The sequence below is a fragment of the Coloeus monedula genome, assembly GCF_965178545.1.
Source record: "Coloeus monedula genome assembly, chromosome: Z".
Classification (NCBI taxonomy): Eukaryota; Metazoa; Chordata; class Aves; order Passeriformes; family Corvidae; genus Coloeus; species Coloeus monedula.
The window spans coordinates 45,850,999-45,874,220 of NC_138822.1; the positions used below are offsets into that span (position 1 = coordinate 45,850,999).

The window sequence follows — 23,222 nt, forward strand, 5'->3', positions numbered from 1 at the left end:
AGAAATAGAAAAAAAAGATGTGATGCGTTACGATTTACCATGGCTAATCGTGGCATTGAAGAGCCTACAGTGATTTGTTCATAGTCGTTCATTTGATTGCAGTGGCCACAACTGCACATTACTGCTTCTTCTTTCTTCAGTCTTTCTGTTTGTAAAGCAGGAATAACAGCAGGTCTGAGTCACCACTGCTCTTACCCCAAAAGCACATGCACTTATTTTGCTCTTACCTGATTTTCAGGAAAACAAACTTTAGACCCAGACCCGTATTTGATTGTTTCAATAGCCTCTCTCCTCTTCTGCAAGCAGCTTTTGTTTAACCTTCTCTCACATGATCTGTTAATGAAGCCCAGCCTGTAACTTTTAAGTTTAAAAATAATTCCTCACCTCACTCACAGTCTCTAACCTTATCATGGGAAAAGCTTTCCAGCATGTCAGCTTGCCCTTTAGACACTACTGCTCCAAGAACAACAGGAGACAGACAGATTTGTCTTTCATGCTATGCAACTGTTTACAATGGCTTGCAGAAATACAAACATCTTAGTCAAATACTAAAAGATTTATACTTCTCTGAACTTTATTACTGTTTCCCTCTCAAAATAGAAATGTTGGATCATTGTTTAAAACAAAATGTGGTTTCAAATAAAATAGTATGTGAAATCCTCCCCACACCTTCTTTGAAATCTGTTAAAATGCTTTCACTGTGATCTGTAGAGTACAGATGGGCAGTAAGAAAGTGATCTCGGTCAGAGGAACTTTGCAATACAGACTGGTTTTACAACTTCCAGCTTGTTAGAATAAAATTTTAAATTAGGAGAGTCAGGAAATGGTAAGTACTTTTTAGTATTTTTTTTTAATATCCTTCTTAGTATAAGAAGGAAAAAACACCAATTACCTTAAAATTTTAAGGAAACATCAATAAAATGTGAAAATTATTCTATATTTGTGAACTTCTACATCAACAATTCAAGATGACACTTCCCTGCATACTCCCACTATTTCCCCCAGTTAGCTTTCAAAATCACAAATCTCCCAAAACACAGAAATTACTACCTGTCAGAAATCAGGAGGAGACCCTGAGTAATGAATGAGGAATCAATCAAATTGAAGTTTAAAATTTTAAGTATGTGAGTTACACCATGGTCAAAGCTTCAAAGCTGACTTCAAACATGACTCAGTATTTAACCTCTATGAAAAAAAAAATAAGGTAAAAGAAAAAAGAAAACAAAAGAACTCTTTTTTCCCCCCACACATACAAAAAAATACCTTCATCAAAAAACCTCACAGAAACAGAATACTGCTTTTGAGAAACCCTAGCCCTGAAGTAATGGAGGATCCCCACCCAGTCTTTCTTGCAAGGCAAGCAATCCCTTGCATCATTTCCCAACTCCTGTGACTAGGTAAGACATTGAGATGCAAACGAAGTCGTCTCTGCCTTGTGGACCAGCAGAGAAGCTGGAATGCGGTTTCTTATCTAGCACTTGGGTGAGGAAATGGTGATTCTGGTAGATCACAAGACCGCTGAAAACAAAGAAGTGTTTCAGAAGGATTGTGTCACTGTTCCTCAGCCATCTCCCAGGTCTTCAGAACACTCAGAGAACCCTATCTGGGCTCCCTTGAAGAAAGTGCTGCTTCCTTTTCTAACCAAATAATGATCCAACTAACCTCATTATGGGTTATGCTCCAGCTGAAGCAGTTTGAATCTTGTATTTTGCTAGGGGGAATCCAAAACAAAGATTCTTAAGAGGTTACTTATGAACGAACATTGTTAATCCCAGAGGGACATTATAAACTCCAGAGCCACCTCAGATCTGTGGGGAGGAATGCCTAGGCCAGGGAGAAAGCTGGTTATTTTCATGGAACTGCATACAAGAAGAGAAACTGCTCGTGTTTATTTGGTAGCCTTTTTCCCAGGCATGCTCAAATCAATTTAGGTTAAAAATATCTGCAGTTTCTAAAACTTTTCTGAGTGTGCCACTAATAATGAATATTAAAGCAAGCAGCATAGGGATATCCCTACTGCAATTGTCTTCTCACATCCTCCCAGCTTTCTGAAGTAGTCACTCTAGTTTTGGAAATTTACTGTGCTTTTTTCCTTCAAGAAGAATTTCGCCATAAGGTAGAAAAAAATCGTGATTGTTTTTTAGAAAAGAAAGTTGGCCTGTATTTTTTAAAGTTTCATTTTCCTAAAGACAAATATGACTGGCATTTCTTACACACAAACCAGACTCTGGGATGAAAATCAGCGCAGTGTTCTCTGCAATATAACTGTGATTTTCTAGGCTGGATAAATTTTTGGCTAAACAGAAGTACATATGAGACTTTAATTTTTAAATTTGTTTTTTCTTTTTTCTTTTTTTCTTTTTTTTTTTTGGTTTTTTTTGGGTACCATCTAATAGAAGCTGGTCAGTGAAGGCTTGCTATGAAATACAATAATTTGCATTTTAGACTATATAACACTTTAAAGTACATCTTGACTGAGACCATGCTCCTTTAGAAGTCTATTCTTAAGCCATAGTGTAGTAGGGTGAAATGACAGAAACTAGATTGTAAGATATACGACTTTAATGTTCATATAAACAAACGTTCACAGTCACAGCTTTTTAAGTAAGCAAGTTCAATATTTTTATTTCAGGAATAAAAATCCTGAGTTTAGTCTCAATAGTAATGCAAAAATCCATCCAACACTTTGACTAAATAAAATAAATGTCCTACCTTTGCTCTTTAGATAACATGGCACACAAACAAACTACTTGTTTTTACTTCAGTTAAGATCATGGCTCATGAGTTACCTTGAGATTGCTAGTCTGGGGGAGCTGCTTGTGCACACAGCTTGCTTGTCACAGTTGAGTGTGACATAGCTTATTCTGTTTACGTTGCTCAGATGTTTTTCACATATTTCCAGCCTCCTGTAGCTTAGCAAGTCAATTGCCATTACAAAGGAGCTTAGCTTTTCTGATTGCTGGGTTGTCTTCTGGCAGATGCAGATTGGTTCCTTCCTCTGTGTATTTGTACCAGGAGAACAAAGAAGGGCAAGGATTTTGAAGTACCAAAAAAGTTTCAAAATCCTGGATTCAAATAAGTAGATTGGTTCCAAAGGGAGAGCATTGTGCTGCACACTTGCAATGTGATGAGATCTGTCCCTGGAGATTCAATGCTGAATTGACTCATCAGCTTGAGAGGCAACACACTGCTATGCAAGTTCTTGGCACTATTTAGAAATGCATGGCCTGTGTTATCTGGTAACTTGTAGGGCCTAATAGCTACAGTGCAGCTGGCAAACTTTTGGCTGTTGCAATAGTGACATGATTAGTTATTAAAAGGTGGTGTTCCTGCTTCTTGGAAGAGTGGTATGCCTTTGGCAAAAGAGCTGGAGTTTTGCATATGTAGAGTTCCTCAAAAGCTGGGGTTTTTTTAAAAACAATTTCAAAAGTTATCCTCTGAAATGGGGAGATTTGAAGTAATGGACAAGTATCTTCCTTCAAAGTTTTGATCTTTGGATTATTGCAGACAGAACTCTGACTACTGTGATTAGCATGGCTAGCTAGGTCTCCTCTGAACTGAGGAGGCATCAGCTGAGCTTTTAAGCAGAATAACTGAAGGAGCTCTTGATTTCACTCCTCTCTGCTAACCTAGGGGTGCATTGCTCAGTCCTCACAGAGATGCTTTCAGTTGAGCAAAGGCTACTGTGGCTGGTGTGGCTGCAGCATAAGAGTTTGATGGAAAGTTATTTCTATGAGTATCTGCCCAGTTATTAACTGTAACTGCTGCCACTGACCCTCTGTTCACTTTAGCAGACCATCACCATGCTGGGCTTACAGTTTGGCTTGTGAACATATCGTGGTACACAGGCAGAAGCAGTAGGGACAGTGACAGAGGGATGCCTAGTAGCTGTGTAATACGGTGTTTTTACCTTCCCTGAAATAATGAACAGCTGCTGCAACATGGCTGTGAGTGTTGACATTGGTGCAGTATAATAAAATTCTCTGAGAGGAAATGTGCATCCAGGAGTTGGAGGTAGTTCTAGGGCCGGCTTCCTATCACAGGTTTATAAATGGCACTCTTGTGATGACCAAATTCTGACCATGGCTGCTGCGGTGCTGATTTCCCTTGCATATGCTTATGTTTTTCCACCTGGCCTCTCAAACTTCCTTAGCAAAATATCTAAGGAATTGATATATCCACACAACACTTATGACTCAGTACAAGCCTAAATCTACATGCTGAAGGTGAAAGTATTCCTGTCTCCTTCAAGTATTTCAACAAATTCTCAGCTAAGATTTCCCTATGTACAGTTGTTAAATAAACTTCATAGTAAAAATGGTATCTGACTCCTCTGTGTGTGTGTGTACATGCACCAAGAGTGTTCAGGAGGAGAGACAGCACAGTAGTATCATATGTTAGCTGACTGCATGGTGACTTCCCCAAAGAGACAGGACCCCATATCATCCAGAAAAGCATCAGTTTGTCTTGGTGCATCTCAGGGCACATTACAGAACAGCAGACATGTGACTGACTTATGGTGCAAGACCTTCTGTAATTTAGACATTACCTCCTGTCGTGCCAGCTTGTCCTTTAAGAAAAGAACTCCTTGTCCATAGTTCATTGATAATTTACTTCTAGCCTTTCAATGCTCAGTCAATACTAGATACAATTGCACAAAGCTAACTTAAATGAGACCGAGAAATCTGATTGCACAAAAAATGTCAGCAAAAAGCTGTTAAGTATTTTCAAATGCCACACATATCTCAAAAAAACCCATAACCCAAAATTTTTAAAAATCCCTAATTATGAGTTAATCAAACTAGATGATGTACATCTAACTCTCCTGAGGTATTTGAATGTGTACTGATTATGAAGTGAAAAGTTTCATGCTGGAAACATACAAATGCATAGGGAACTTGGAGAAGTACTTTAAAAAGACAAGACAGCCCCTCCAACATATCTTTATGTATTTGGCTCTGTGAGGTTTCCTTGGGCCAAAGAGTGCTCCTGAGATTACGTGGGTAAGGAAACATGTATTGCTTGGTTTAGCAACACACTGTGTGTCTTAAGGCATCAAAAAAGTGAGAAGTACATATCATATGATTTCTTCCTTTTCACTCTTGTGTAACAGTCTGCAAGCCCTGATTTTTATACTAAATACATGCTCTCAAGTTTATAAGCTAAAGCTATCAGCAATGCTGTCCCTAGAAGGGTTTAAGGATGAACCTCACACAACTTGCAGTTATTTTACTACTGTAGACAAGTTCACTGTTAAAAATCAAAGTTTGTCTACTACTGCTTACATGAAAACCAAGTCCATGTTATAAACCTTCTAGTATCTCATCTGTGCTGCAACGCTTGGTGTCACAGTGTTTTTCAGCAGGTGTTACTGGATGCTATGCACATAAACACTAGCCACACTGGTGTTAAAACACTTTTTACTGAGCTTGGGTCCAGACACACAAAAAAAAAAAAAAAAAAAAAAAAAAAAAAAAAAAAAAAAAGAGGAAAACAAACGAAAAACCAAACCAAACACAAAAAACCAAACCAAAATCCCCAAACAAAGAAAAAAACAATAAAGCAGTTTTCAGATAGTAAAACATGGGGGAATAAAAGGACTTCCCTGGAAATGTTTCTGGCAGCAGTGTCACCGCTGTATCGCTGTGCTCAGTGGGAGATGCTTCCTTACACCTGCCTGGTGCCAGCCTCATGAAGTGGCCCTGCCGGCCGTGTTCAACAAAACCTCTGGCAGAGATGCAAAGGCAGCAGCTCTCCCAGGCAGGACGAACGGGCTCGGGCTGCCGGGGGGCACCCAGGGCCAGAGACCACCGGGAGCCGCCTCAACAACCTGACCCGAGCAGGAGCCCACACCGGGAGCACAGAGACACGGCTAGGGCTGCCAAAACCCGCCATTCGTGTCTCTTTGCCTCCACACTTAGTTTTTCCTTCGTTCTGCCAGCTGCCTGCTTTAAGTCCCTCCGGGTTAAATTCCACCAGACTTAGCGTGCTGCCACTATCTCCGGCCCGACAGCACTCGGAGTAAATACTTGGACAAACACTGGCCAACGTAGCGGCTCCGGCGGTGCAGGACTGGCCCAGGACTGGCCCAGGACTGGCCCAGAACAGGCCCAGAACAGGCCCAGAGCAGCCCCACATCGCCTCCAGGCTCCCGGCCCCGTCCCGGGGGTGATGCGGGGGAGCCCCGGCAGACCCCGCCCCGCCCCGGGCCCGGCGGGAGGCGCGGCCCGGCCCGGCCGCCAATGAGCGCGGCGGGGCGGGCACGGCCGCGGCCGGGATAAGAGGGGCCGCGGAGGCCGAGCGTCGTTGAGTACGGGAGAGAGGAGGTCGCGGCGGTCGTTGAGCGTGGTGAGCGTGGGCTGCGAGGCGGGGACGCGTGGAGAGGGCCGGCCTCGGCCGCGTCCTTGTCCATCCGTGGGGCGGATCCTGCCGGGAAGGGTCCGCCATTCCAGCCGCTCCCTCGGGAGGCTGCCGACTGTGCACCCCGCGTCTCGGCCCCGCCGCCCGATCTTGTTTACAGTCACGGCCGAGGGCGGGGCGGGCAGCGCGGGGTGCTCGGCTCCCGCCAGTCGCTGACAGAGGACGCGCGGGCGGTCTCGGGTCTGGCATCCCCCCGCGCTCAGGGCGCCCTGCCTGACCGCTGTTCCTCCGTCCTTGGCAGATCTGCCAGCATGAACCCGTTCCTCACCACGCTTTGCCTCTGCTTGGGCGTGGTTCTCGGCGCGCCGAGGCTGGACCCCGAGCTGGACGGGCACTGGCAGCTGTGGAAGTCGTGGCACAAGAAGGACTATCATGAGGTGAGCCCCCGGGGTACGCGCGCTGCTGGGCGAGCGCTGAGCGCACGGAGCTGGGCCCCGCCAGCTGAGTCATGTCTGCTTTGTTACAACGCCGGCTGTGGGCAGCTCTTGGGAAGCATAATCCTTCTCTTCCCAGGTTCCTTTCCTGTGTTTGTGCATTGACTCAGCTGCACTGTACTTGCTGTTTTTGTTATGAGGGCGGCAAAAAGACCACCTTCTAAACTCTGTTTGGGCTTCCCATTCGAGTAGTGTACATTTGCCCGAGTATTATGACCCTTAAAAAGCTTGTTGTCGTGCAAGTGAACTTGGTTAGAATGGCTTTCTTGAAATATGCTGGTTTTTTGGTCCCTTAGAGAGAGGAAGGCTGGAGGAGAGTGGTGTGGGAGAAGAATCTGAAAATGATTGAAATCCATAATCTGGATCATGCATTAGGAAAACACAGCTACAAGTTGGGAATGAATCAGTTTGGAGATATGGTATGTATAGAGACATAATATACAGTTCTAAGTAGTGGCATGTAATACATAGTGAGTCTGTATATTGATTTGTTTCTCAGACAACTGAGGAGTTCAGACAGCTGATGAATGGTTATGTACACAAGAAGACAGAAAGAAAATACAGAGGATCCCAGTTTCTTGAGCCCAACTTCTTGGAAGCACCACGATCAGTAGACTGGCGAGAGAAGGGATATGTAACTCCAGTTAAAGACCAGGTACTGTCTCATGGTAGATTTGTAACCGGTTACAGGTCCAGTTTCCTGAATGCTACATCCACTTTCATAGGGGAAAAACACTGTACCTGTTTAATGATGCCTGGTACAAGCTTACTAAACTAAGCACCATTTTGTAACTGCGTTTGTAACTTGTGATTTCAATTTATACTTTAGGGTCAATGTGGCTCTTGCTGGGCTTTCAGCACAACAGGAGCTCTTGAAGGGCAGCACTTCAGAAAAACTGGCAGACTTGTTTCACTGAGTGAACAGAATCTGGTGGACTGCTCTCGCCCTGAAGGGAATCAAGGCTGTAATGGTGGTCTCATGGACCAGGCTTTCCAATACGTGCAGGATAATGGGGGCATTGATTCAGAGGAGTCCTACCCATACACTGCAAAGGTGAGTGTAGTAGCTGAGCTTACATTGCAGGTGTCATGTCTTTTGCGTGGAAAAAATTGTGTTGGGAAACTCATACTTAGAAAGGCAAATGTATAGAGATCAGTACATCTGTTGGTCCTGTTGCATCTTTTCTAAGAGAACTAGCATGACTGCTAGCCCCAGGAGGAATCCCATACTGCACGGGTCTTTGAGGTCAAAATCTTGACAGACCAGTTAGAAAAACTGGAGCAAGTATTCTTTTTCCTCCCCCTCCTTGTTGCCTTTCTGTCATGCCTTATCTTGGTTGCCACACCAAACCAAGAACCCAGCCCTTGTCAACAGTGCTACTTAGTGGTAGGAGAGCAATTCACCTTCCCATAATTGACCTATTACAGAGTTGCTACCTATAGAACACCTGATTCTTGTGGCTAGTGTTATTTGGATTTTTAACAACAGTTGCTGTTAATGCCTTGAGTTCTGTTTCTAGATTAAATGTGCATAAATGGAGATAGTGGACAGGCTTTTAAAATCCCTCTAGTGATCTATCAAATGTTAAACAGATAGAAGAGGATGAAAGAGCAGTAGTCAATTGTGGTATCACTTGAGAGCCCATTGTTTGTGGTTTTCACCTCTTAAGAGTTCTGCTCACTATGGAGGATCTTTTGTTGCAGCTGGTTTTGTGTTGTCTAAATGGCCAACAGCAAAGTACCATTTGTTGTGAACAACCTTGATCAGGGTTCCTGTTCACCTGTGTCTCTGTAATCTCAATTTTTCCCAATCTTGGCTTTTCCAGAGATCCCAGTTGATTATAGGAAGTGCCTAACTTGCTGAGTACAAAAAGTAAGCAACTGAGCTATAGTCTGTGTTCCTTTAGTTGGGGAAACAACTTTAGTACTAACTTATAATGCAGATAACAGAAGGATGTGCTTGTTAGAATCTGTTTCAGTTTCACGTGACCTGACTTCCAAGCTAGGCTTCACCTCTCTCCCGAGGTAAATGTTCGTGACATCAGCAGTTCGGGCTTCACTTAAAAAAAAAAAAAACAAAACCAAACAAACAAAAAAAAAAACACACCAAAAAAAAAAACCCCAGAAAGCAAACAACAAACAAACCCACCCCCAAATGTTAAATGTAAGGTCATGTAATACAAATTCCTAACTTCCAAATCATTCTGTACAGCTTTTCAAACTAGGACATACTAAAATTGTGGATTTTAAGTGCTTGCTCAATGAGCAGTTTCTGGATTGCTTTGTAATTAATGAATACTTGGCTCTCTTCCATTGCCCATTAATGCATTCTGGGCTTCTTTCCTTCCTGTAAAGATATTTGCACCAAAGAGGGCAGAGTTCCAGAATGTGATGGCCCTCTGCAGCCCAGCAGAGTTGGGGGGGATTTTTTTGGGTCCCACTGTCGTTTACTTCTTCTGTATTTTTGAGAAACTAGGAAGCAGTTCTTCTGTATTCCCCTCCTTGCAAAGCACTGCTGAGGCAATTGGATCCTCTTCAGTCTGTTGCTTTCAAAGCAGCGAAGTCACAGAATGTCTGGTGGTTCTGTGCTGACCTGTGTGTTAAATGGAAAACTGTGTAGTAACTACAGCTTTCTCTACTTAGGATGATGAAGACTGTCGCTACAAGGCAGAATACAATGCTGCTAATGACACTGGCTTTGTTGACATCCCTCAAGGACACGAAAGAGCTCTCATGAAAGCAGTTGCAGCTGTGGGTCCAGTGTCTGTCGCTATTGATGCAGGCCATTCTTCATTTCAGTTCTATCAGTCAGGTGGGGATTTGTTAATTACTTTCATTCAGAGAACTGGGTTTCTTTTAATTACTCAGTATTCATTACGCTACAGTTCGTAGACGAAAAAAAACCAGGTATGATCCTGTGACATAGGACATAATTCAGAAGTCATTTTAATTCTATGTTTTTCCACAGGTATTTCTCTTGCTTATGTGTCTACTTGTCCCTCAGTTTTTGCCATGATCAAATGAACTTAATGATTCCTTCCTCTAACTTTCAAAAAGCTGTGCAACATTTAAGTTGAAATACACAAAGCTTCTCATGAGGGAGAAGGGTTTTCTACAGAGGATTTTGTTCATGAGTGAACTTAACACTTTTGCAGGTATCTACTATGAACCTGACTGCAGCAGTGAAGACTTGGACCATGGTGTTCTGGTTGTAGGATATGGCTTTGAGGGGGAAGATGTAGATGGGAAGAAATACTGGATTGTTAAGAACAGGTAAGATCAGTATCATGTGTCCAGGCGAGAATAGAAAGTAGTTTGTCACTTTTAAGGGGAGAGGTAGAGAGACAACAGTAATTAAAATCTGTGTGTGGGAAATCTGGAGACTGTTTTCAGTTTGTGAACAAAGGTATGACAAAGGTAAAATCCAACTTATGCTGCTGATGGCCTAATAAAGTGGGCCCAAAGCAGCCATCTTATTCTGCTTGTTCAGTTAATTTAAGGGAGCTCAGTGCTGAAACAGCCTGTGTACCTAGTAGATATTAAAGGAGTGGAGCAGGAGGAAGCCTGCTTGTGGGGGTATAATGGATTTTTTTGGAAGCAGAGTGGTGCTCACTTCTTTGAAATAGGATAATACTTGAACTTTAAGATGGAGTTACCTCCTAAGTTGGAGAGAAAATAAATTAATGCCAAAGGGCACATCACATGAGCTTGTCTCATGTTCTCAGCATTACTGGGGCACCACCCTCAGATTCTGCTTGCAGCCTTTGACTTCCCTTAAATTGCCTGGGAGCAGTGTCTGAGCTTCAGGCACCTGTAGTCAAGGTTTGCACATCAATGTGACTACCTCGTGATAGAATGGCTGCATTCTTCATTTCTGTGAGCTTGGGATGCTTTTAATTACTGGAAAACACTTTAGTTTTTGGCTGCAGCTATCTTGGATTTTCTCTGCGAATGTGGAACGGCAGCAGTTTTCAGTTTTAAACACGTACAGGGGACGGCGGTAAATAAGTAACTTCTGAATATGTAAACAAGCCCTTTGCTTTTGTTTTCAGCTGGGGTGAGAAGTGGGGTGACAAAGGATATATCTACATGGCCAAGGACAGAAAGAATCACTGTGGAATAGCAACAGCTGCTAGTTATCCACTTGTATAATTTGAAGACTGAACATTTCAGTACAAGAGGGGATTTAAACTGAATGACCAAACCCATGTTCACATGTGGTAGCCTTGTGTCTTTCAAAACTCAACTTGATTTTTGAAACTCTTGAAGTATATTTTACATGTTGGTGACATGCCACTTGTTTAAATTAATGTAAATGTTGGTATGTAAACAGCTTGTAATATTGCTGGCTTTTAACTGCTTAATCCAATAAATTCTTTGTATTTTTCCTTTTCTTCTTTTTTAATTGCAGTGTGTCCAAAGGTTTACTTTTTAAATAAATACTTAAGTTCCACTATGTACAGATGATTTGGCTTTTTGTTTTTTTTCTACTTGGGACTTTTGTCAAATAGGTGTCCTAAATTGTGCTCTTAGGTGGAGTCTGTATGTGTGCCTCCATTGGTCACTAAAATGCAGCCCTATCTGGGAATGGCTAATAGTTGTTATAAAAAGGAGTGTAGAATTTATGATACAGATTAGTTAAATGGGAAGTGGAAAAATCTCTGGTTCCTTGTGTCTCATAACAAATACCTTCAATCTTGTCATCTTCTGCATGCAGCATCTGATCTTCACTTAGCTTTCAGTTCTGTTAGTGTTTTCTTAGTGGCATGTCAAAGTGCCACGCTTGTGTAGTTTGAGCAGTTGTGTCCTTTTGAGCATTTTCAGAGGAACAGCTAAAGCATGCCTGGACAGTTCAGAGGGCTTGTTTCTGGAGATATGTGGGGCATTAGATACTGTTTTCCCTCTGTACCAGCTTCAGCTGGAGAAAGAAGGGGGGTGAGGGAGAAATTTTGTCCCTATGGAAGGTGACATTGGGCTGCTCTGTTAGCTGTGGTACTTACTGGCTGACTTAACTGAGATGATTTACACTGTGGCCGGTATGTCCTTCTCTCTGCAGGTATCACTGCTGCTGAAACATGAGCATTAGCTATTACATACTACTGTTCAGGTGTGTTTTGGGTACCAGTAGTTCCTGCAGAGGATGGTGAATTGGTAAACACCAAAAACAGCAGGGGGCAAAGGCTTGGCTTTTTGGTACTGACATCACCTCTTGTTGCTCTTGGGCTGTAGGTGAAGGAGGTGTAGTTCTGAAGCATAACTAGCACCAGTTAGCCATGTTCACAAAGGAACACTTAGACCACAATTGATGGAAGATTAACTTCCTTATTGTTGATAATGCAAATCTTTAGGTTGCATTTAATAAACTCCTTTAAAGAGAAAAACAAGGTTGAGTTGTCATTATTATGGATACTTGTGAGTTGTTTGTGTGCTGCTTTTAGATAAATTCTTTCAACCTGAATTTCCTGACAAGTTTGGTTTGTTGTTTTTTTTAAAGGAAGAGCCTCACTCAGCCCAGTGGCTATTTAACAAGCCACAGAGCAGAAATACTGGTTAGAATTTAGCTACTAAGTTGACTTGCTAAGCCAGTTATGGAGGGCATCCACACTGCTTGGGGAAGCTGTGGAGGAAATGATTATGGAGCTCACCAGGTGGTCCTCTAAAGGCTGATACTCAGAAGGAAATCGCAATGGTCTGTACATTCAGAATGAGAGTCTGGGAGCAAAATGCTGCCTGAGAAGTAACTATATAAGCTCCTTATGCAGAAGATGATTTTTGTTCTTTCTGCCAGACTGAGACCTGTCTCTCTGAACACTTTTTAATCCTGGAAGCTGATGTTACTGTGAGCATGGTAGTGCTTGGTGCTTTGGGTTTTCTTTATTGGCTAAACCAGGGGTGAGACCAGTACAAAGGCTGCTGGGACTTGGAACTGCTAAAAAAATGGTCAACAGGGAAAGGTGTTTTGTTGCAAAATCCAGGGTTAAAAAAAGTTGCTGAGTAAACAAGATATTTTTTTTGTGAACAGATGGGAAGTGAAAAGAAAATAACCTTTAAAGCATCTGCACATGAATGGGCATGTAGCTCACAAAAGAGGCATCAGCCTTTGACTTTTTTAGAAAAAATATGAGATAAGGTGGCTATTTGTGTGGATTAAAACTTGCTGACTTTTCTGGCTGAACATCCTCCCCAGAGTGGAATAATAAAGGGACAGGGTAAGTCAGGTCATGTAGATAACTCAATATTTACACAATCTTAATTCAGCTTCACCCAGAATTGCATTACGTGACACCATAAAGACTAAAATTTTTGCGTAAGTTGCAGTTGTGTCAGTTTTCTTAGAAATCTAAATAATGCATTTCAAGAACAATATTAAATCTGGTTTTTTGATTCCACTGCAGTGGCCTTATCTCTGTAAATCCATTTTATTTACTTCAGAAATACTATAGTAAAGTAGCAAATGATTCCATAGTGGTAACTGTCCTGTTGGGGAAAGTTGTCTCTGGTCAGAGTTCCTCCTTTATGAAGATACGTGTTATGTGTGGCCACAGAAAGCTCCAGAGTTGTTCCCAGAAAACTGTGGTAATTAAAGTTCTTGATTACTGTCCCAGTATTTTCTCTCCAAAGCTTTCTTTGGTTTTATATTCCTCCTGATAGCTGAAATTGCATTTATTAAAAGATGTGTTACTTTAAAAGATACTAGTGCACATGTATTATCAGTAAAAAATCCTATCAATACTGCCTAGTTCAGGCCCTGTCTTAAGTTACAGCTACTGTTGTTAATGGGGTCTTACATGTATCTAAATACATGAGCTGGGCACTATATTGCATCCATGCTAGATGGCAGTTCTGTACAGTGATAAACCTTTGCAGTCCTTGTTTGCGAGCATCTTAATTTTGAAAATGCACTTTTTTATTGAAATTTGGGAAGAAAAAACTGTTTTGCATTTGGTTTTGATGTGCTCATGCTTCTTAGACTGTTCTTGTCCTAAAGGTTTCTTAGCAGTTTCTCTGCTCCACTTGTTGAATGTATTTGTCACTCACTGAACTTGAGTTTTTAAAGACATGTGCTCTTGAGGCAAGAAGAGTCATTAAATTAAATTCTTTCACTCAGATGTGAAGTTCTTAAAGTCTGGTGAGTAATTAATTTAACTGTCATGTAGGAAACTATTTTACGTTAAGAGCACTCAATTTCTCATCCTATCTGTGACTGCTGAGTAGGAAGGAATTTTGGTGGGTTTTTTTTAATGTGATTGGTTTTTGTCTTTGCTAATGTTAAATTAATTTCCAGACATTAACAGTGAAACAAATAATTTTATTACTCTGCTATATGAGCCATGCACTAAAGTAATTTTCAAAATGCTTTGAAGAAAACTATGGTAACAAAATATTTGTCATCTCATGCTGTGGAAACCTTACAGGAAAGGCAAACGTGATGAATTGTATCAGTGGAGGTTTTCTATAATGAATGATGGAACTGTTGACCTGCATAACAGCATCAGAAAATGTAGTTCTGAGACAGTCGGAGACATAGGAGAATGGGAATATGAACTTCAAAAAAATCCAAAAATGAGCTTCTGAATATCAGTTATGCAGCATTTGCTCCTTAGTTAATCTCCTTGATGAAATAACAAATCCTGTCATATATCTCTTAAGCTTAATGCCAGCTAATCAGTTTTTATGTTAGAGATTGACTGCAGTTTCTGGCTATTAACCAAGGAATTGAGCATACCCTGAAGACTGTCATAATGTAACGTGATGTTTCTGCTTTCTAGCTCTCTTTGGACTTTACCAAAATGTATGACAGATTGAGCCCCTATTTTTATTTGCTGTCTGTCCAATACTCTTCAGTCTTTTTGCTGGGAAGTCAGAGCAGGAAATGCTGACTTAAGTAATACACTATTTTGAAGAAATAATTGTTTAAATTAGTAATGGGGATGTTATTATTTCCTAATCACGGTTTCATCAAATCATGAGTGAAATTTTGGGTAAGTGCAGGGGCACCTAAAGCATTTGGAAGAAAGGCTATAGTCATAAACAAAATTTCATTCACAATTCACAAAACTGAACTTAGGTGATATGCAATAAGGCTCTTCTGAAAACAGGGAGCCCAATTGGGAGCTTCGTTTGGGGGAGCAGGAGGGTTGGCTGCAGGGTGAAGACCTGATCCATGGATTGATTAGTTTAGATAGATTAGGAGTCTCAGAAGAATTTCAGAGGACACCACCTTTATTTGTGTTCACAAGTGAACTTGACTGCTTTTTTTTTTTTCTCAAGCTCAGTTGTACAAAGATTTATTGTTCAGTGGTCTTAAAATACGATTTTTGCAACCATTTTTGTTTCCATCCTGCCTGTTTCCTGCTGAAGAGCTACCGCCAACCTCTGTACGCAGAGGAGCAAAGAAGCCATTGGAGATGGGCATTTGTAAAGTACTTATTGGATTCTTTTTTACAATGCTGCTTCCTTGTTTTGTTCACTGACAGTTCTCACCACCTCTAGGAGGTCCAAAACCTGAGTGAAACCTGTTAGACTTTCCCAATAAAGTGATGCTGGGAAACACATTGTAGAAGTAACACTGTGTGTTGTCAGGTGTGGTGCTACAGCGCTGATGCCTGGTACCTTCTGCAGTCCTGGTTTGGGAAGAAGTGGTCAAAGATGGAGCAGAGTCAGAGAGTGAGCTATTCCCCTCCCCACCACCTCTTGAAGGCTGTTTGGTTAAGAGTGGCTTTGTGAGGTCCTCTCAGGAAAGATTGTTGGTGGTCTGAGATCTCAGCAAGGAAGAGATGATCTTCCAACCCTGTAAGTGTTGTTCATATGCTTAGTGACACTTTGGACATTCACCTGGAATTAACTTTGTGTTTTGATGTTCTTTGTCTGTGCTATGGTGTGTTTTTCCAGGGTGAGAATGGTTTAGGTGTGCTCCCCTGGGGTACCACTGAGGGGCCTCTGAAGCTATTACAGCTATTGCTTCCTGCCTCTACTAGGAAAAAATTGCAGTCTCAGGAACTGCATGGAAATATTCTAATGAGTAAGTTTTGGGGGGGGGAGGGGGGGGTTGTTAGTTTTTGTTTTTTTTTTTTTTTTTTAATTACTAGTGAAAGCTTCCTGCACAGCATGCATGCCGTGGCACAGAACTGTTTAAAACAAATGCTGGGCTACTAGACCTTGAAACTGGCTTAGAATGTCTGAGAAGTTGATGCTGAAATAAGAACTCCTTGAGGCTGTAGCGTGTTTTGGAACACACTTGCTTTTGCTTAAAATCCGAAGGTCAAATGAGGTGGCTTCAGAGCTGCCAAGTAAGGTGTTTTTTCCCACAAAGGAAGTGTAATTCTAAGCATGTCTCTGTAATGTATCTGTTCATGATGCTGGTAACAAGGCACAAAAACACCTCTAGATAAGGCTACCCACAAAACTCTTGTAACAGTTCATTGCTATATCTGTAGGTGCCCATTTTTGCTAGATATAGCAAAAAAAAAAAAAAAAAAAAACCAAACCAAAAAACCACACAGTACAATCTTTTACCGTAATTGTACAGCAATTCCAGAATTGTGAATGCAAGTTCTTCTCAATAGCTGTCTTAACATTCCTTCTGCTCAGCCATGTTTAGAAGTACTGCTTTCCTCATTCAAGCATGAAGCATAAACTGACAGCAGGGTTTGTTTGGAACAGAAAATATATACTGGAAACATCAGCCGTGTTTTAAAATTGCATTGGCTTCTAGGGATTTATAATAATACTCTCATAGTTAAAAGAAACATCTCTGTCTGTTTATATAGAAATTCCAATGCCTTGTGCAAAGTTTAGGAATAAATCCTGCTGCATTTTGCTATTTGTTGCTTGCTAGTGACAGAAGAATCGGAGCAGACCTGTGTTTTCTGATTCAGTGCTATTAGAGCATTTCTGTCACATTTCTCTCACAATATAATAGAACATTTCAGAAGCAAACCTTGGGTACACAGGATGCCCATCAGGAATACTTTTGAAGTGGTATTTCTGTTGCGATATTCCAGACATTTCAACGAACTTTACAGCCGGTTTTTGTTAGTAATTCTGCAAACCAAGAGCAAAAGAAACTCCCTCCACACTGAGTTTTTAATCTAAACTGACAGAGAGCTGAGAAGTGGGAGTCAGCCAAAAGCAGTGAGGCTGCCTGCCAGAGGCCATACAACTGATTAGCAGCTGTGGGTGTGCATTTGAGAGAAGGCTAGCCTCCCCCTTTCGCTTTGTTTTCTCCCAGCATATCTTCAAAAGAGCTAAAAGTAGACATCCCCATTTGTGTTCTTTGACTGAGTTTAAATTTCAGATCTATGTTTGTCTGCATGGCCCTTTCCACTTATCCTCCCTGCTTATGTTTGAGCAGTCTCCTCTTTTGTCTTTCTGTGCCGGAATAAAAAATCATGCTGTGTTGTTAAAAGAGGGAGAAAATTGTCAGCGCAGGAACAAAACAGGAAACCTGGCGATCAAAAGGGCAAAAGACAGATGGTTTGTCACCCGGTACAATGTCTCAGAGCTGTGCTCTCCTCACAGCACACGATGACAAGGCCGGTGCTGTGGCAGCTGGGCGTGGAGAGAAGCTGACCTCTTTTTTTTTCCCGGGCGTGTGCTGACGGTGCATTGGAGCGTCTGCTGCCTTGATGAGACATCGTGAACGGTCATGCCTGGGCTGGGATTAGGCTGGCCATGCACATTCAGCCTGAGCACAGCTGACCCAGTAATTGAGCGGGCGCATTATCTCCCTCACAGGTGTCCTTTCAAAAGCGATAAAATATTCACTGGGTGATCTGCTCAGCAGCTGACAACAATTCTTAGGCCAAACTCTGTTTATCAACGTGGGAGTACATAGCTGTCTTGGCCAACACCCTCTGCAAGCTGGCTCACCAAACTGCCTTCAGTAAGTGCAGTGGTCAGAACTACAAAAGCTGCTACCAGAAAACAGGTTGCTGGGCTCCTGGATGAACAGAATCCTGCAAAACCATTATGCAAATCATTGCATGGGATGAAAGCAACCTCCTCAGGGCAGATCTCAGTGGAAATTCCTGTCTCTGTGGAGTATTAAAATCAGTTCACTTCAATTAGATCACATGCTTGGTTTGAGGTTTTTGTTTTTGTGCTTTCTGAAACCACATCTGTATTTGCAGAAAGCTAGGAACAAAAACCAGAGGTATTTTTGATAGCAGTACATGGGGTTTATGAACATTGTCTGTGATGATATGAAGCCTGAATGGTAGGGATTGTCTCATCAAAACTTAAGGTCTTCAGTACCTCTGGGTAACTGTGTGCAGATTGTCTGTCTCAGTGTTCATTTACTCTCTGCTATTCCCACTTTTGGGCCCTGGATATCTCTGGAAAATAACTACTTTTACCTTTGCAGTCTCAGACGTTAATGACTTTATCGTCCTTCCTCTTATTAAACCCCCTCTTCTCTTCCATGGGCACCAACCACCCTTTTCTCACAATGAGTCTGTGTGGTATAATCCATGTAAGCTAAGAGCTCTTTCTTGTTCTCTGTCTCTAATTAGCTGGCATTTTATAAATGAAAAAGCTTTTGCCTGACTTTTCCAGAAATATCAGTTGGCTTTATTAAAAAACCAGCAAAACTCCCCGTGTGTATGTTTTGTTGAAAACAAAATAAAGCATCAACTTTGGATACAAATTCTCAGAGACACATTTGATCCTACATTTCAAAGAGCATCTGCATTTCAGCTGCTTTCTCAGGGATGGGTGAGGTCCTGCTGCAGAGTGTCCAGGATTTGCTCCTCAGAGTGCTGGGCTGGCAGGGCAGCAGCACAGGCAGCCTGGGTGCCACGGGACTGGTGGGAAGCCTGCCAGCCCTAACCTGTTTTCTGATCCCCCATCTTGTGATTGCAGTCACAAGGCCACCTCTCTGTGGCTGGCTGCTCGGACTAACTCAGTTTCCAGTCAAAATAATTTGTGAACAGCTGTTCATTTACTAGAGCCTGGTGGGGTTGCTGTGTTTTCTTGGGTTACTGGACACCACTAGGTTTAGGTAGTTTGCCTTTATTTTACTTCTGAAATAGGTGCAAAAGTTCCCAATAATTGGAAAGAAGAATTAGGTTTGGCAACAAGTTTGGCAACCAGTGCTTTAACAACAGTCGTGTATTTTATATACTTGGTACAGTTCAAATAGTACAGTTTCTGCATCTTTCTCCGAAGGCAACTGGAAGTCAAATGGGTGCTGATTTATTCATACATAATTTTATGCCAAGAAGCTATTGAATACTGATACAAAGGCATATATGTGAACTAATACTTAGATGCATTTCTGTTCCTTCCTGTACTTGTTGCTTCCATGTATTTTGAATTTTGTATTGGGCTGATGAGTATCTGAGGAATATCAGGCATTGCTGCCTTCTGTGTCTGGAGGCAGACTCACAACACCTTCATCATGAACAGTGCCTGCTTCTCTCAGCAGCCTTGATGGCAGCTTGTGGTGTGTCCCCTTTCACACCACTCCAACCACTAAATAGTCTCTGATTCTTTGAAAAAAAAGAAAATATATGTCTTACTTTCTCAGCAGTCTGAGTGCCCTCAAATACCCTGGCAGCTGGCCATGGATGGCAGTTGTGGCCCAGTTGTTGCAAGGGCTTCATAGGTGGTGTCCCTTCACCCTGTGGTTAGTGTCAGAGAGCTTTGCAGAAATGATCTGGACTAATACCACACTGCAGAGGGAAACTTTAAAACTCACCCTGAGCCTTTAAGAAGGATTTTGTGGAGTGGTCTGGTTGCAGGGCTGTGCTACACATAGCAGAAAACATACAAGTACTTAGGTAGGTGAGGTAGGTCGAAGCAGGACTCCAGCAAAGCATATCCACTGTTCACACTGAATGAAGTTGCTCCTTTCTTAATCGGCATTTGAGGTTTGTATGAGTTGTTTATACAGAGCAGATATGGATCTCTGTGTAAGTACCACAAACTAGGAGCATTGTCATTTAAGCATCAACAGCCACCCAAGCAGCAGTTGTTAGTCAGAGCAGTGTCCCAGCACTAGCCCCTCCACTAACGGGTATTTTGAGTGCAAACTGAGGAAAAAAACCAAAATGTGGGAAAAATAGCAGCTGAGATTAAGTCCAGGTGTGAAACCTTACCTAAATGAAGGCAAGCTGGGTGCTGTAAGGCTGACAGTAAGTAGGGCACTGAATGACTGACACGTTGCAGTAGGCAGGTGTATATATCCTGCCAGCAGGAACACAGATCTTAGCCATTTGACTGGGTACACCCACTGCAAAACAAACTTTCGGCATGTCCCTAAGTGGTGGTTTTTAGAGGCCCTGTGGCTACACTGAGCAGTGCTGCATATCTGTTCTTGCTACCTCCTTGCTTTATCATCTCTCCTGGCCGCTTGGGAACAGGACCAATTTACCAGTAATCCTTCTGATATAAAATTGTTAGCTTACTTAGACTGGCCTCAAATTACACTTGGTCATAAGTTTCCAATTTAAAAAATGCAATGGAGTTTCTCAATAAATTTGTGACATCAACATCTATTTGTGTTCCTATGTAGACACTCTGAGAGAGAGAATTACTATATATGTATATAATATGTGCATAAATATATATATATGTGCATGTACACCATGCACATTGTTTTCACAGAAAAACTGATTTATTAATTTTCATAATCAGAGTGCACAACTGCATCATGCAGTAAAAAGTTTTTGTTATTATCTAAACTGTCTTCTTGTTTTCTGCTTCCTTTTCAGTCTCCAGGATTTAAGTGTTGTTTGTGTTCTGCTGTTGATAGTAGAGCTTTGGGAAGCACATGATGAGGAACGAAATAAACAAGTACGCTCTGTACTTGCTGATTCTGGGCAGTTATCACAGCTTTAAAAAGTGCCAGATAAACACCTGCAGAAGGAGTACTTTGTTACCTGAAACAGCACTGAAATCACATCCTCACCCCTGGGATAGCAATAACTAAGGGTAAATGCTCATCCTGAATAATTTTCTGTCTGCTTTTGTTCAGCGTACCTCTTCTTTATGAATAATAGAACACAGTTGTAAGTTAAAAAGTAACTGTTGGATTTTCTTGGCAGGAGTATTTTTAACTCCTCTCTATGTCCTGATGTAATTCACAGAGTGTTCTTAATACAGTCTTGTACCATCACAGCTGGGGGTGTGAATCAGGGTGAAAATGAGAAGAGGATAGAGGAGCTGCTTACATTGTCAAGGAGGTTGCCTAAAAAAATGTTCATATAATGAGACAGGAGGGTTAAAAAGGTGTCTAATACTCAAAGTGACCTAAATCCCAGTTTCCACATTCTTATCACTTAATGTAATCACACATTTCTTTTAATTGCTAATCTTTGCTCTCACTGGTCAATGACTGCAAGTTTCACAGCAGATTTCTGATCTCCTTAGGCAATGTCAAGTCTGAGGTCTAGCACCAGAGCACCTACAGGATGGATGGCTGTACAAGCCTAGAAGCGTCAGAATCACAGAATCGTTATGGTTGGAAGGGATGTCTGGTGATCATCCAGTCCAACCCCCCTTCCAAAGCACAGTCAGACAAAGCAAGTAACCCAGATGATGCCTTAGGTTTTAACTTTCATATTTTTCAAATCCTGTACTGCCTAGTGTGTAACTCTGAAGTTTCTTGTGGCCTGTTAGCTGCTGTTCTCTCATGCCAGGTAGACATAACAAAGCCTCTCCAGGCCTGTTCTCCAAGGACACTCAGACTGTCCTAGGCCTGAAATAAGTAAACCAAAAGCCTCTAAAGGGCGGGGCAAGCTTGGGGAAATTACATCTTTAACTGAAGCTTTAATTGGAGAATTAACCCTGATATGCAAATGAACCAAACCTATAAAGGTGTGAAGAACTCGTGACCTGTCCACATTGGGGTCCATTTTGGCAATAGCTTCTGGCTCCCCAGGGGGTACATTTTAAGGCCCTTCAAATAAATACCTACCTTATTCCCTTACTCCTGTCTCATCTCTGTTTTTAGGTGGCCTCTCAAGGCATCACAGGAACCTGTCCAAATGGGTTTTGAATGTCTCCACAGAGAAAGACTCCAGGACAGCCTGTTCCAGTGCTCTGCCATCATCAGTGTAAAGAAATTCTTCCTCATGCGGAGGTGGAACTTCCTGTGCTTTAGTTTATGGCCATTGCTCCTCATCCTGTTACTGGGTAGCACTGAAAGGAGTCTGGCACCATCCTTTTGGCACCTGCCTTTGAGATACTTATATGCGTTAATGAGATCCCCTCTCAGTTTTCTCTTCCCCAGACTAAACAGGCCAAGTTCCTGTAGCATTTCCTCATAAGAGATGCCCCAGACCCCAAATCATCTTTGTGACCCTCTGCTGGACCCTCTCCAGGAGCTTCTTGTCTCTCTTTTGCTGAGGAGTCCAGAACTGGACACAACACTCGAGATGTGGCCTGGAGGGCCAAAATAGAGGCACAGAGGGTCAAATAAATAGAGGCACAACTCCCTCAACTTTCTGGCCACACTCTTCCCAATGCACCCTAGGCTGACATTGGCCCTCCTGGCCACAAGGGCACTGCCAGCTCATGGACAGCTTGTGATCCACCAAGAGACCCAGGTCCTTCTCCACAGAGCTGCTCTGTAGGAGCAACACCCGGCCTGTGCTGGCACTTGGGGCTGTTCCTCCCCAGGTGCAGGACCCGACACCTGCCCGTGTTGAACTCATTAAGTTTCTCTCTGCCCAACTCTCCAGCCTATCAGGGTTCCACAGAATGGCAGCAGAACCTTCAGGTGGATCAGCCACTCCCCCAGTTTAGTGCCACCAGCACACTTGCTGAGGGTGCATCCTATCCCTTCCTCCAGGTCATTGATAAACAAGCTGAACAACATTGGTCCCAGTACTGATCCCTGGAGAACTGGCTGCAGGCCTCCAGCCGGATTCTGCTCTGCTGATCACGACCCTCTGAGCTCTGCCATTCAGCCAGCTCCTGATCCACCTCGCTGTCCATTCCTCTAACCCCCATTTCCTGAGCTTACCTGCAAGTTAATGTTGTTATGGCAGACAGTGTCAAAAGCCTTGCTGAAGTCAAGGCAGACAACATCCACTGCTCTCCCCTCACTGATCCATCCTGCCATGCCACCACAGAGTGTATTGGCTTGGTCAAGCATGAGTTCCCCCTGGTGAATCCATGCTGACTACTCCCAGTGACCCTATTGTCTTCTACATGCCCGGGCAGAATGGGCTGTTCCTTTTCAGGTGTGGAGGTGAGGCTGACTGCACATGTTTTCCTGGCTCCTCCCTGTCCTTCTTGAAGATGGCAGTAACACCGGCTTTCCCTCAGCCATTGGGCACCTCTCCTGTTCTCCATGATTTTGCACAGATAATGGAGGTTGCCTTAGCAACATCTGCCAGCAACATCTCCCCTGGCACCCAT

The 23,222-nt window shown here is 42.5% G+C and overlaps 1 protein-coding gene across 1 annotated transcript; it reads left to right on the forward strand.

Annotated features, from left to right (window-relative positions):
• The first annotated feature begins 6,313 nt into the window (after positions 1-6,313).
• CTSL (cathepsin L) lies at positions 6,314-11,316 on the forward strand. The gene is made up of 8 exons (XM_082301060.1): positions 6,314-6,348; positions 6,662-6,797; positions 7,151-7,273; positions 7,354-7,509; positions 7,684-7,908; positions 9,498-9,666; positions 10,010-10,127; positions 10,907-11,316. Exons 2-8 carry the CDS (start codon positions 6,672-6,674, stop codon positions 11,004-11,006), a joined length of 1,017 nt encoding a protein of 338 aa, XP_082157186.1. The 5' UTR covers positions 6,314-6,348; positions 6,662-6,671; the 3' UTR covers positions 11,007-11,316.
• Positions 11,317-23,222: the final 11,906 nt, after the last annotated feature.